General features: G+C 33.8%; 1 protein-coding gene across 3 annotated transcripts in view; it reads right to left on the reverse strand.

Annotated features, from left to right (window-relative positions):
- Nucleotides 1–12519: 12519 nt before the first annotated feature.
- The window catches only part of fzy (cell division cycle 20 protein fzy), a 102190-nt gene continuing 100148 nt past the window's right edge, over nt 12520–14561 (reverse strand). For all 3 annotated transcript variants that reach the window (XM_090388967.1, XM_090388966.1, XM_090388968.1), the window contains exon 10: nt 12520–12860. In XM_090388967.1, coding sequence (XP_090245093.1) covers nt 12679–12860 — 182 coding nt within the window. In that variant the 3' untranslated portion in view covers nt 12520–12678. The remainder of the gene's footprint in view (nt 12861–14561) is intronic.

Raw genomic sequence — 14561 nt, forward strand, 5'->3', positions numbered from 1 at the left:
TTTTATTACCAGAGTAAATACTGTTCCTGGTGTGGTGCACAGTGTGATTTATCAAGTAAATGAAGTGTCTGCATATTTTTTATTTTGAAATTGGTGTTTGCTACATAACAAAATTCCTCTTCAATTTTTATATAATCTGTAAGTCAATATGAAGATTAACTCATGTTGAGGTTTAAGTCTAACAATATTAATTCTGAAAATGTAATTTTTTTCCCTTGTATATTTATTTTGACACTCAGCTATGGTTGAGAATAAACATTTTCAAAGTTTTGTTAGATGTAATATTGTTCTTTTTTCACTACTGTATGCAATTTAACAATAGTCACTTTACTGTAAAATACATCAAGGTTAAAAGTATACAAGTGTAGGGTTCAAATGATGTCTAAACAGCTATCATAAATGGTAAAGTAATATACCTTTTAAATATCACTTAAGCATTTTCAATGCCTTTTTTTTTTTTTTTAACTCTAATCACTGAAAAGGGCCTATACACAACCTGATAGTTTTGTTATGTTATTGTTTGCATTTTCATGTGGTTTGCTAGAAAAAAATTTCTAGTTTGCAGACTGGTCTCATATTTTGATAAAATTGAGAGAGCTTTTACAGAATGTTGGCATTTCAGAAGTATACTATGCAGGAGGAGAGATTGAAACATTTCTAGCCTCTCATAGAAGGAATACTGGAAAGTTGTGAAAACCCATTTATTTTTCAACATAGTCTACCCCTTCCTTAAGTCAGCACACTTTCCGGCATGATCCACTAGATTTCATAACCTGCTCAAATAAAATTCAGATTTTGACTCAAACCAGTTGACTGCATCCATCACAGCATTCTTACTGTCAAATTCCTGTCCTTTCAAGTCTTTTGAGATTTAGAAATACAAAATAGTCTGATGGAGCCAAATCCAGTGAGTAGGACAGGGCAGATGCTGTAATTGCTCAAACCCAGTCTTGCAGTGTTGCCTGAGTCAAATGCTGTGTGTGCATGTGCGTGCATTGTCTTGATGCAAGATGATGCCTTTGGCCAATTTCCTGCACCTTTTGATCTTTAATTCCTCACAGAAATGTCAGTAGATTAGAATAATACTCTGCATTAATGGCACTTCTGAGGAAATCAACCATGACCACTCCTGCATCCCATAAAATGGGTGCCATGACTTTCCCAGAAAACTTCTGCACAGAACTTTTTAGGAGAGAAGGATTCTTCCAATGTTTTGTTTCAGGGTCGAAGTGGTTCATCCATGTTTCATCTGCAGTAACATTCTGCTTCCCCCCCCCCCCCCAAATAAATATTTTTATTAGATTCAAAATGCAACACAATGCCCCACCCTTTCCTGCTTCTGATTTCCCTTCAGTACTTTAGGGTCCCATCTCAAAGAAACCTTCATTCCTAAAACATTCATCACAGTCTTGTGAGCTTGCTCACGAGAGATGCTGAATGTTGTCTCGTGCTTCAATGTTATTCTGCATCCTTGCATGATCAGGTAGTGAATAGTATCCACATTTGCAGGTGTCAACACAGTAACAGACCTCCCACTACAGGGTGCATGTTCAACACTCTTCCATGCTTAAATTGTGCAAATTCTGCAACCCAGTTTTTGACCGTGGCATATGAAGATTCCCCTAATGTTTGACACGTCTTCATGAGTTTCTTTCAGTGACATTCCCTTTAAATGAAGGTACTCAGTGGTTGTGCTTGATTCTCTCAACAGTTGCAGTCTTCATTCACCTTCCACACTGCAATGTCCTCTGTAAAAAGAATATAGTTACAAACCTGAAATTTTCTCTGAACACATAAGAAATATCACAGCACAGATTGCCAGTATTGTCTTTCATGAAAACCTTTGCAATCGATATTGGGCTAAAACTTTCCAACATCCTCTCCCCCCCCCCCACTTCCTTGCTTATGAGTATCATATGTCATCATCACAACTTTTTGCATTTAAAATCTAGTACAGTCTGTCCTCGTATAGCACGATAGTTGCGTTCCTAGAAACCCTCGTGCAATGCAAAATCGTGCAATATAAACAACAGGCCCTATGGGAAAAGTAGGGTTAGGTGCCGACCACCTAAGATTGAACACACATTTGGAACCAAAACATTACCAAACACAATAAATAATCGGGTAATTTTAATCGTTATAAAATGCTTACGTATTTTATAACGATTAAAATACGTAATAAAAATAATATTATATTATAATAAAGTATTTTTAGTATTTTTTAATACTAAAAAAGTGTTTTTTACGAATAAAATACGTATTTTATTCGTAAAAAAATTATTATATTAAATAAAATAGTCGTAATAAAATACTTACGTATTTTATAATACGTAAGTATAAATTATAATACGTAAGTCGTAATAAAATATTGCTAATGCTTTTCCTTCTATCGTAAGCAAACTTGCTTTTTGTTTGATTTTCTATCCAAAGAGATGACAGCCGTTCCATCTCTTCCAATTCTGTGTGTCTTAATCTAATGGATTTTAATTACACTTTGAGTTGTTCCCGCTATGAAAGTTGTTCTTATTTTCTCTGCATTCTTTGTAATTCTGCGTTGCCTCATTTAAGTCTTTAGCACATGCAATATCACATGGTCTTTCATTTCGCTCAAAGCGTTTCACAATTTCATATTTTTTCTCTATCGACAGAAGCGGACTGGCCATAAGCCTTACGGGGGAAACCACGGTGGGCCGGAGGCCGGTGTGATTTTGGCCATAAACCGTAGTATGAGGCCACTATAAATTTTCCCGGGTAAGAATTTTTGACCCAGTCCGGCTCTGTTTATCGATATTGCTTTTTTTTTTTTTTTTTTTTCTTTCTGAATCTGCAGTGTATTAGCCAGGACGCTTCCTTTTCACACCTTTTAAGTATTTTACTAATTTTTAGGGAATAAAGCACAATTACAAAACGAGGAGGCACGCTTGATACACATAAACAAAGCTGCGCGCGTGTAGCAACTGAATAAACAACACCGTAAAGGCCGAGATACACTAACACATTTTACTAAAGCACATTTCTGGGGGTTACTACCATAAAACAATAAAAACAATTTCCAGTTGAGTTTCTGCTAGTGGAATCTGTTATAAACTGGTAGTAAACTCCATCTAATTGCATTTGCGATTATACCGATAGCTGGAATTGTGTTGGTTTTTACGTTATTATGGTGAAATGTGTTTCCCCTTCACTGATATAAAACACAAATACATTTTCAGAATCTTCATTCCTATCGTGTTGCGTTCAGTTGGGGTGATTCCGCATTCGACTGCCATTTCTTGTAAACACAAAGGCGAATCGTGTATAAGCGAATTCGGTTCGTGTTATATAAGATAACGTTCCCCTATTTATAAATCGTGTATGATCGAATTCGTGTAATGCAAACACGTGTTATACGAGGACCGACTGTATTGTGGTTGTAGCATGTTTTGATTAAACATTTCATTTATATAACAGTCCAAGGTTCAGTTCTTTCTCCCACTCTTTCCTCTCTTGTATATTAATGACCTCCCATTGACTGGAAATCCTATCTATAGTTTTGTTGGTGGTAGCACATTGTATTCCATCTTCCTGTTTAAGGAAAAAACTTCAACTTCTCGAATATCCACTGCCAGTTCCTTAAATGATGATCTCCAGTGAGACATAGATAACTTAGTTGATTTTAAATCCTTCTAAAACTCTGTCCCGTCATAGCTTGCAAAAAGGTTTCTTCTGCTCATCTTTGACACTCAGATTTCTAGAATCTTTATTAGGAATTACCCTGACTTCTAATCTCTCTCTCGGCATAAGCACATCACAAATATTGCTTCCTCTGCATCTAAAAAACTGGGTTTTCTTTTTCACTCTTGGCATTATTTTTCTTCCAAACAGTTGCCCACTCAAACAAATTACAAATCTGCCCCATCATATAATATAGTTCCCACATCTCTGGCGGTGCCCCTCAAACCTCTCTCAGACTTCTAGATTCCATTCAAAGGATGGCAGTTAGGTTAATTAATGACCCATCTCTAACAGTCTCTCCATTCCCTGTCTCATAGACAGAATCATTCTGTTTCTGTTGCATGCCTTCTCTGTAGATACTTCTGTGGGCAATGTTCTTCTGAATTGGCTTCCATAATTCCTGCTTTCTTTTCCGAACCAGTCCAAACACTTGCTCCAACTTCAGACTCAACCAAATTTTCTTCCTCATTTATTCCTTTAACTTCCAATTTCTGGAACAACCTCCTTTCATACATATTTTCTGAAAATTACAATCTACAGAATTTAAGTCTAATTAATGTCAACAGGTATTTTCTTTCATCTTTTTAACCTTCAACCCATGCATAGTACTAAGTACTGTTGGTTTTCATTAAAAAAAAAAAAAAAAAAACAGTGCAGTGTTTGCATGGAGTGTTATATATAATACAGGATGATTTTAAAATCTGCATGATGCAGATGTGAATATCACAAAAAGTGCTAATCAGTTTCCAAAACAATTGGAAACCTTAATGACTAAAGCTTCATATAGAAAGTTTATAGGCGGAAGGCAGTTTAAGGAATGTTTTAAGCTTTAACCATTGCCATTAAGTTTTTCCAAATTAACCACTGCCATTAAGTTCATGTTATGAACCAGAATGGCATTTCATTTGTTTTCAAGTCCTGCTACATAAGAAGTGTGAACTATGCTGTTATAACAGGGTTTGGGAATGGACCAGGCATGCCATAATGCCATTCCGATTTATCATGCACATTGGTGTATCACGTACATGCTTGATTATTAAAAATTATAGCTTATTAACAAATTTTTGAAACCATTTTCTTTCCACAATGTATCTCAGAACCAGTTAAATTGAAAAATGTCCAAATAATAGCATCACAATGTAATCCTATTTCATTTGAATATCTGAAAATGTATTATATTTCTATGAACTACCACTCATAAGAAATCATAATATTCTTTCAGTCTGCAAGTGTGCAGGGGCTTATGATTAATATTTGACTAATTGGACATTGTCTTCATCCTGTATTCTTAAAATCTGTTTGTGGGTTGAAATTTTAGTAAATTTAAAATAAGATTACTCCAAGTACTTCTAGCAATGAAATGTGCACTAGTAAAAACTACCCAGCTGTGTATGTGTCCATTTGATGTTGAGTTTATTACAATAGAAATGAGTATTGTCTGCTTATGGAGGCTTCTGGGTGTAATCTATGTTCAATGGCATGGCACTTGCTTAAGTGAATAGCATGTGATACATTGGTTCTGTATTGAATGCAGTTTGTATAAGATTGTTTCAAGGGCATGTGCTTAACATAATCAGTTTCTAGTGCAACCATTTTTGAACCAAAGTAAATGACTCGTGCTTCACCCTTATAATACAATCAGGTTTAAGAGAGAAAGGATTAGCTACATTATTTTTATGAATGGCAGAGACAAGGAAGAAAAACACATTTAACACTTTCATGGTTTTAAAGCTGGAAACAATTTATGTAACTTAATCTTCACTCTCCATTAATCCAGATATTGAATTAAGTATGTAAGCACTGGATTCTGTAGTGAAGAAAATTTGTCTTTCTACTTTCCCTGTTATAAATCAACATATTTTGTCATTAATTAGATTTTAATGAACCTTTTAACCAACTGAAATTACATGACAGCAAGTTTTTTTTTTTTTTTTTTTCATTTAAAAAAGACTAGAGATGCAGCTTCTGGATGGGTGAAATAGTGCAGGGAGGCTTGCCTCCATAAGAGAGGTGAGAAGGCTGGACAAAATTGAAAGGGAGGTGACTACAAAAAATGTTCTAAGAACTCTTACTGTGTCAAGCAGTCTGTTACGCAATGGTGGTGGCATTTTGTTACCCAAGCACCTGGGTCTTTTTTTGTGGCATGTCCTTTACATATACCGACATACCTATACCGACTTTGACTCTTTCACTAATCACACATGCAGCAGTGGTCCATGTGAATCAAAGGATGGCATGAGCATAATCTCCATGCTTTAGAAAAACTTGAATTTCTTGGCTGATGATATTGCTTGCTCTGGTTCAAAGTGCCCTAGTGGTGGGAATCAGAAATTTTAAAAACCAGTTCTTTATCACCTTAACCTTACTTTTCAAGTTGAAAAAAAGAAAAACCAAACACACCAAAGTAGCATGATTTGGTGTGAAACGACCTTTTGGCTACTGGTTCGTGCAAACCGGCTGAATCCCACAGTGTAGTGACTATGTACACCAAGGAGTTATTTCTTTGTTTAAAACAGACAGTTTCCATCCATCAGAAACACTTAAGAACCCACAGACCTTTTCCAACCAAGGTCTCAAAATCAACTTAAACTTTTTTTTTACAACTAGCAGCAGTAAAAACAGTAATACTTTTAAGTATAATAAATTGTATATCTACAAACTTGTGGACTGTCTGGCTGGGTTATTTTTTGTGTAAGCATATTTTTATGCACCATGACTGATTAAAATATACTTTGCAATTGACTATTTGCCAGTCTTGGTATAGGAAAACCCATATTCAATATCCAGCTGACTGGCCACATCAACTCTGAAGACACTTGCCACTTTTGTGTGAGTCCTTTGGTTAGGATCATCCAGAATTTTTCATGGTAACAGTTTGCCCATAAATTTACATATACTGGTCAACTTTTGCTGGATAGTGCCCAGTAAAAATTTCCCTGCTGTAAGAAACACTGTGTTGCATGAACTTTCCCATCAGTTGTGCATCAACTTCTTAAAGATACAGGAGAACTAATGTGCCCTATTGTTCAGTACAAGCAGTAACTCCACTTAAATTTTCTCTACAGCAGTTTTATTTTCAAGTTCTCTCTGATATCTTTCTGGTAATATTTGAATTTGTCCATTAAAAAACTGCAAGACAAAAGTTGAACTTTTGTGTTTTAAATGTTATGTCAGATTTACTGAAATTTCAGTTATGTGATGAACCATGGCTGTGATTAAAAAAAAAAAAAAAAAAAAAAAAAAAGCATAAATATGGTATAAACCTTATCTTATTATGATGCAAACCACATGGAACTGCTTCAGTGATATTACTTCATGTAATATGAACATTATGAAGAAATGAATTAAAAGAAAATTCTGTACCAGATACAAGTGTCCTACAGCTAGCATATTTAACATGTTTTGCATTTAAGAGCCATCGGCAGGCGTTAAAATTTTAATTTTCAGATAATAAAATCCATGGATAATGTTTTTATTTTATTAATAATAATTACATATCAGTTACTGAAAGTATTGGTCTGTAATGACTAAAGTAGAATATATAATTTTCCCATTGAAGAGATTAAATAATCTCTTCAATGCGAAAATACACCATCTATAGTTCCATTATGTGTAGTATTTATTGAAAGATCTGATGACATGTCCAAGTTGAAGAATGTTTTCATAAATGTGCAGCACTCTGCCAGCCTCAGTTTAATTGTAAAGAAAAAAAAAAAAAAACTATGGTTAAGTAGCAAAAAAAGGACAAATCGAGAAAATTTCTTTCATGTGAGATCAAAAATCAAACATCAACATTTTGATGATGTTGCGATAAAAAGGATGTCATTTAATATTTTTCGAGATGAGCTATTTTAGAGTGATACACTACCAGACAACTGTTCTCTCCCCCATAAGGATTAGACCGGGGTTTGAGCCCGTGAACACCAAATACGGAGGATGCAGAAAGGTCAGGGAATGACCACCGGCATATCCCTGGAGCAATATGGCCTTGGTTGCTAATGCTCCTAAAAACCAAATAACAACATATAACTTCCCCATAAACAATTGCCCTTCTTTTAATGGCATGTTCCTAGCATCCCCTTTCATGATGGAACAGCTGTGTCAAGCAGGGGCAGTTTCCATGGTTTCCCAACAGTGGCAGAAGGCTGCAAGAAGAATTCAAATCGGAAAACTACTGCAATTTTCAGTGGTTTGAAAGTTTTTTTCCTCTGGAGCTAAGATGAAGCTCCGTGCAAAATTTCATTAAATTTGGTCCAGTAGAAGATAAATTATTGTTGTCCATCATACAAGTATGATTCCAAAAATACAAGTAACAATTTGTTTCTAGCTGAAAATGTCACTTTCGTAACGCTTTTCGGTTTTTCCTACAAAATTTTTGGAATTGGAATAATGCCAGTAAAAACATTTTAAAGTCAAAACACCCCAGATCAGTCAAAGAGAATTAGACATTAACTGAAACAGAGTGTCTGACAAATGGACCACCTACTGAAAAAGCACAGAGAATGGGAATTAGGAGCACAAAGCAGTGTTTGTGCTGCTAATGTGATATCTAAATGTAAACTTCTCATGGAAAAGTAATTTGTTTCAAGGGCTGTGGAATGGATATTAAATGGGAAAATTTTAATGGTTAACGCTTTATACACCAAGTTTATTGATGGAAGTAAGTTTAAGGAATGTATGATGCTTTAGCCATTTAAGTTTTTCTAATGTTATAGACTTACCAGTTTTGAGAGTGCACAGGCATCAAAGCATTACACTTGTTTCTACAAAGACATGTTCAAAATGCCTTCCATTCATGTCACAGCAAATTTCATATAAACATAAACTTGCATGCATAGACCTTAAACATACATTACTTTTACACACAAGAAATCATAATAGCAGTACATACACTACTTTTAGATATAATTCACCATTTCCAGTTTCTCATTCAACTCTCAACAAACTGTTCACTGCAAGTTTATGTTTATAGAAATTTGTTGTCACATGAATGGAAGGCATTTTGAACATGTCTTTGTAGAAACAAGTGTAATCCAAGTCTGAACTCTCAAAACTGGTAAGTCTATAACATTAGGTTGCCTTATCAAACTCTTGCCATTAACTTTCAAATCACAGGTGGACTGCTCTCTACCTATCCCTTCAAAGCTCTGAGATTTTTGAATGATGCCAATAAAACATTTTTGATCACAGATGCATTTGCACACAAGGTAGTATGGATGTCTTTAGACTTCAAATCCTCTGTAACATCTCTGGGGAGTAAAAAAAAAAAAAACTGGTTTCATCCACATTCTACACTGAATGTGGATGAAAGCATATTATGAAAGCACAGAAGCATATTACTTCTGTAATATGCTTTAAAACTGTCTTTATACTTTAAAAGCTACAGACATTGAAGCAACCCAACTTTTCAAAATTATTACTGAGCCAACCTCTACTGGTAATTTTTTTTTTTTTTTTTTTTTTCTCAATCCTTGGTTTTTGGGGGAGGAGTATAACTTTGGAGTTTTGTCTTTTTGATTGTTGTAAATAACTTTTCCTTGAATTAAAATAAAGCGCCTGTCCTACCCCTGCCATAATTCTTTTCACTAATCTAACAATTTTTATAGTTACAGAAATCATTCATTTCTGTTAAGTTAATTTGGCAAGTTTTTTTATCTTTAATTTTCACAGCATTCCTAAAAAGCATATTCACTTGGGATGAAACCACAAACAGTATGTAGGTGTGGCTTTCCCTAACATTTGTTCAAATGCGCAAACTGTTTTTCTTTGATTTACTACCATGAATTTTTGATCTTTTAGGAGAAATTATCTTTTGCAATTTTAAAATGAAACTTATCAGTGACAAACTGTTGCATATAAACTACTCAATGTTGTATATTTAAAATTAAAAGTAATCTGATTATTTTTATTTCATTTTTGTATAGGATGAAATAAAGATAACCCACATGCATTTTTGATTTACAAACTACTCCAAAGCACTTTTCTAATTCAGAGATTGTTAACCAGTGTCTTGCTTTTTGCCAATGAATTATTATGTTATTACCATAATAAAAAAGGAGAAATGTCTTTCTTCATTATTTACACAATTGTAAGTGTTGGATTCATTTGCCATCCATGGCACTTTAATTTTTAATTATTTTATCTAGAAATAAATTACTCCATGCAACTGAATTTACTTTTAATGGAAGTTAAGTCCAGAAATATTTCTTCTTGATCCAATACAACCACATTCTGTAGTGTACTAATTTGAAAAGTTAAGACAGGTTTTATTAAATAGTGATGAAAAAATTTAAATTGTGTTGCAATATATTTGGTTCTGATCAACATAAATGTTAAGTTTCATAATAGATCTTTTTTTTTTTAATAGTTTTACTAACAGTTTAAGTGGCAATTTTTGTAGTTCAATGTTTCCTCCTAAGAGATCTAGTGAATGTTGGAAACACAGATGATGCAAAAAATTGTGCTGATTTTGATGTTTTTTCCATGGAAAATATAGCTGCTAGCTAACTAGCCAAGTGTGAAGAATGCAGTTAGCTTTCTTTTGCCAAAAAATGTTTCCAAGGCAATTGCAAAGGAGCAGAGCTTTTGCAAACAAACTCAGAAATATGTGCAATAGTTGGAATGGTAATGGCAGTGTTTTAGGAAACTGGAACTGATTCTTGTGGAGTTCATTTCACCTTAAAAAACAGTAGCAATGCACAGACAAATGTTCAAAGGCTCAGGAAGTCACCAGATGAATAGCACTTGGACTTCTTTTCTTCAAACAGTTCTTCAGTATAATAGCACTGTACACCACGTTGAACTCAGAACTTGTCACAGTTCTCAATATTTTAATATTGAGAATTGCAACAAATGGGAAGTTCTCAGACTACCAGTAGGAGTTTAACAATTTCAAATACTGAGGTGGAACTGCAGTTCATTAATGGCTTGATGCATAGCAGCCAGATTGCTACAGAAACAGAATATATAAATTTGTATCACATTGGGATAAAGTCTTAAAAGACGGTTCTTATGTAGAGAATGGTATTCCACGTATAATACATTGTAGTAAAAAATGGGCTTCATTCTTTCCAGCCATCACTTTTTGGACAGTTACTGCACATTTTTCATTTGAGCAGCAATTTTCTCTTTGTTGCCTGTATGAGGTCCAATACTGGACCTGTATTGGACCTCAAATTTCACGGTTGTGTGGGATAGCCATATTTCTGAAATATTGGGTATGAACAAATCAGTTTTAAAATACTGGCACAATTATTAGGCTTTTTCAGGGAGAATAAAAACAAAAATCTATGTTCATTAATGGAAAGATTTGTCAAATTTTTTAAGGAAGAGTTTGAAATGTACAAGGCAGAAATAGCAAACTGAATCAGCTATCATTTGTTGCTACCTGACAATCATTTCCACCTTTGCCCTGATAGAAAATTTTTCTAGTAGATCCCAGAATATATGGTTACATTCACACAAGCTAAAGAATCAGCTATAAAATGTAGCTTGCAGTAGTTATGGTTAAATATCTGGAAAAATAGCTGCATGTTTGTAGTTGTTCTATGCAGAAGACAGCAATCAGTTGTGCTGAAAACGACTAATCTGAAAAACAGTATCTTTTCTGTTTATTCCTATTCATATTAATGAACTTGTCTTTGTAATTTAATCCCAGGAATACAAGATTGTATCATATCAGGAGTCAATATTTCATATCCCAACTTTTATAAAAGATTTGTGTAATGTGCTGTTCCAGGATTGTCAGAAACAAACTGGTTAAGACAAGCATTTATAGTTATGTGAATATTATAATTTTAATGATAAGATTAGAAACTTTACATAACATGCTCTGCTGCAACTTTTGACAAAGGCATAGTATGGGTGGTTATTTTTATAGATGCTAAATTTCAATGGAAATAGCTACATTTTAATTTTTTTATACCTGTTGTACGTTTCATGTCACAATAACTACAGAAAATGCTTAGGGGTTAAATGGACTTTTTAAAAAAATACAGGGCCAGTTCTATGACATTTATATTAATCTTAATTCAGTGACTTTCCTTAAAACTAACAAGTGAGAATTTTGTGCAAGTAATATCAGTCTGGTTTTTTGCTCCTCTATAATCTGATTTAGCTAATTATAACAAGACAGGTTTTGTATTGAAAAGATGCTGTTACCAATATCAATAAAGTTAAGTTTTGCCAGTAAGTAGTTTTAATTTTCATAAGTGGAAAGTGATGCATGCATTCTGAGGAACAGTGTTCAAGTTTTTTTTATAGAAAACCTTCCTTGTGTTCAACAGTGTGTGTGTTGCATATATTGAAAAAATATTTTATTGCATCAATCTTCATTTAAAAAAAATTTCCCCTTAATTAAGATGATTTTAGAAATCTTAAGTGCTCACCATTCACTCAAACCAGTCTACATGAAGGGGGCTTACTGTTATCTGAAATTGTCAAATGGAATAAAATTACTTTCATCATTCTCCAAAAGATGGCCATGATGCATTTTGAGACTGTTCAAAGTTAATGTCATAAAACTTGTTATGCATTGTCTTTTTGGAGTTAATCCTAAATGTAGTTGGATCTTTACAACTTGACCCATGTTTGCTCTTGTACTGTTTCTTTGTTTCGAATAAAGTTCGAAGAGCAAATTCTGTGGTTTATTTTAAATAGCAGCAATTAAGAACCAACAAATTATGTACACAAGTTTTCACGGTCAATTTTTTTTTTGGCATACAGTTGTAACAACAATATATATATATATATACAGTATATAATTGTAGATGATACATATTTAGCATTAATAACCACCCTTTCTATTTCTTTCTTATAAGAAAATGTCACTTATCAGTTAATTTTATTTTAAAAACTAGATTAATGAAAAACTGCCAATAGTCCTGCAGATGTCATAAATATTTATTGTATCAAAATATGGTAAAATGAGAAAGTTGAATTCAACTTCACTCCACTCCACTGTTTTCAACGTATGAGGCCATCCATATGAACTGAACCCCTAGCCACCCTATTCATCACTTTTTCCTTTTTCTTGGATTTATCAACATCAAAGCACATCCATATTCGTAAAGTTTCATCGGCTCCGGCAGAAGCAACCATTGTACCATCAGGACTCATAGCAAGACTTAAAACTCGGGCAGTGTGACCTAGAGTTAAAAAATAAAGGCGAATCAGAAATGACATTACCAATAAACGTAAACCATGAATAATGTAGGTAATACATGCAAATAATTTAAATCATTCAAGTTTTACAGCGGTATTTATTTTTAAATAGCAGCAATTAAGAACCAACAAATTATGTACACAAGTTAAATATTTTTTAACATTTATAAAGGTATCTGAGAGCAGAACTGAAAAATTTTACCATTCTCTTTATATGTAATACAGTGCACAGAAAATATGAAAACTGCTGTCCAAACTTGTAAGTGGTTCCACCCCAGGGAATTTTACATAAAAACTATTTTGGGAAAAACACCTCTCACTTTCATAATCCATTATACATTGCTAAAGGGTAAAACTCTAAATATTTTTTTGAAAACATACAGCTGTGAATGATTAATTTGAAATACACTGGTCATTATAATATAATCTCCTTCTGGACCATCACACTTTCATTTATGCTGTCTTAATTTTTGATAAATCTCATTCTGTTCAGTTACATAGTACTAGCTATCAAATTTTTGCATTCCAGGACCTTTTTATGACAAAGGTAAAAACTGAAAGCTACAAGCAGATCTGTAATAGTACCACAGAAATAGTTAGGGTGGTGATGGCTAAGACTGAGTAAGTGAAATCACTGTCTAAGAGCAAAGAAGGGAAAAATGAGTTTGTGTATGGGTACAAAGAAGAAAACAGATCAGTACCTTGCATAATAGGTGTCTTATAATTCAGCTGATGTTACTGATCTAATCAATGAAACAGGTTAACGTTGCATCAATATTTACAGATGAAAGACAATTCATGGTGAGGGGAGGCTCTGTAAATGAGGCTGACCAGTATGAAATCAGCAATACTGCAATCAGAACTGACTGTTTATTTTAAAAAAATTTGAGCCTAAAAGCAAGTAGGGCACCTGAAATTGATGACATATTCAAGAAATTCAAGGGGAAAGAGGAAAAAAATTTACTGAACCATTGAGGCTAATTGTGAGGGCATTTTTAGATGGATCCCTTTGCACCTGAGAAACACCAATATAATGCTTTATATTGTAATATAAAGTATTATATTTTATTAAAGTATTATATTTATATTGTATTATATTGTAATATAATACAATATAAAGGCTTTGTACTGGTTCTAAGAGTGAAGATCATGCAGTTTAACATTAGGGAAAATCATATAATCATATTTAACAATCTCTTTAAAAATGAATGAGGGCAAAATGACAATTATTCAAGAGCTGGATGTGGGCCCTTGTGAAAATTTGTGTATAAGCTGGAACATATCACACAAACAAATATTCTGAGATGAATTGCAGAGTGGAATAGAGCAAGAGACAGAAGGTTGTGATTAATAGTTATTCTTCAGATTGGCCTACCATTAAAAGTGGGATCCCTAAGGGTTCCAGTTTTGGGGCCACTGTTGTTTCTGATTTTCATAAATGACAGCAAGGGATTGAGCATGTGACGTCAAAATGCTGATGTGAAGATGGAAAGTATAGTTAACGATCACCCACAAGCAGCACTCCTTCATAATGACTTCAAGTGTCAGAAAAGTGACAACTAGTTTTAATGTAGCAACATGCAAGATCTTACACTTGGGGAATAGCATCTCCAAAATAACTTATACACTTGGTCGGGTTGAATTAAAAACAGCAGAGGAAGAAAGGGATTTGGGAGTTACAGTGG

The sequence above is a fragment of the Mastigoproctus giganteus genome, chromosome 14 (genome assembly GCF_048544385.1).
Source record: "Mastigoproctus giganteus isolate SK-2022 chromosome 14, ASM4854438v1, whole genome shotgun sequence".
Taxonomy (NCBI): Eukaryota; Metazoa; Arthropoda; class Arachnida; order Uropygi; family Thelyphonidae; genus Mastigoproctus; species Mastigoproctus giganteus.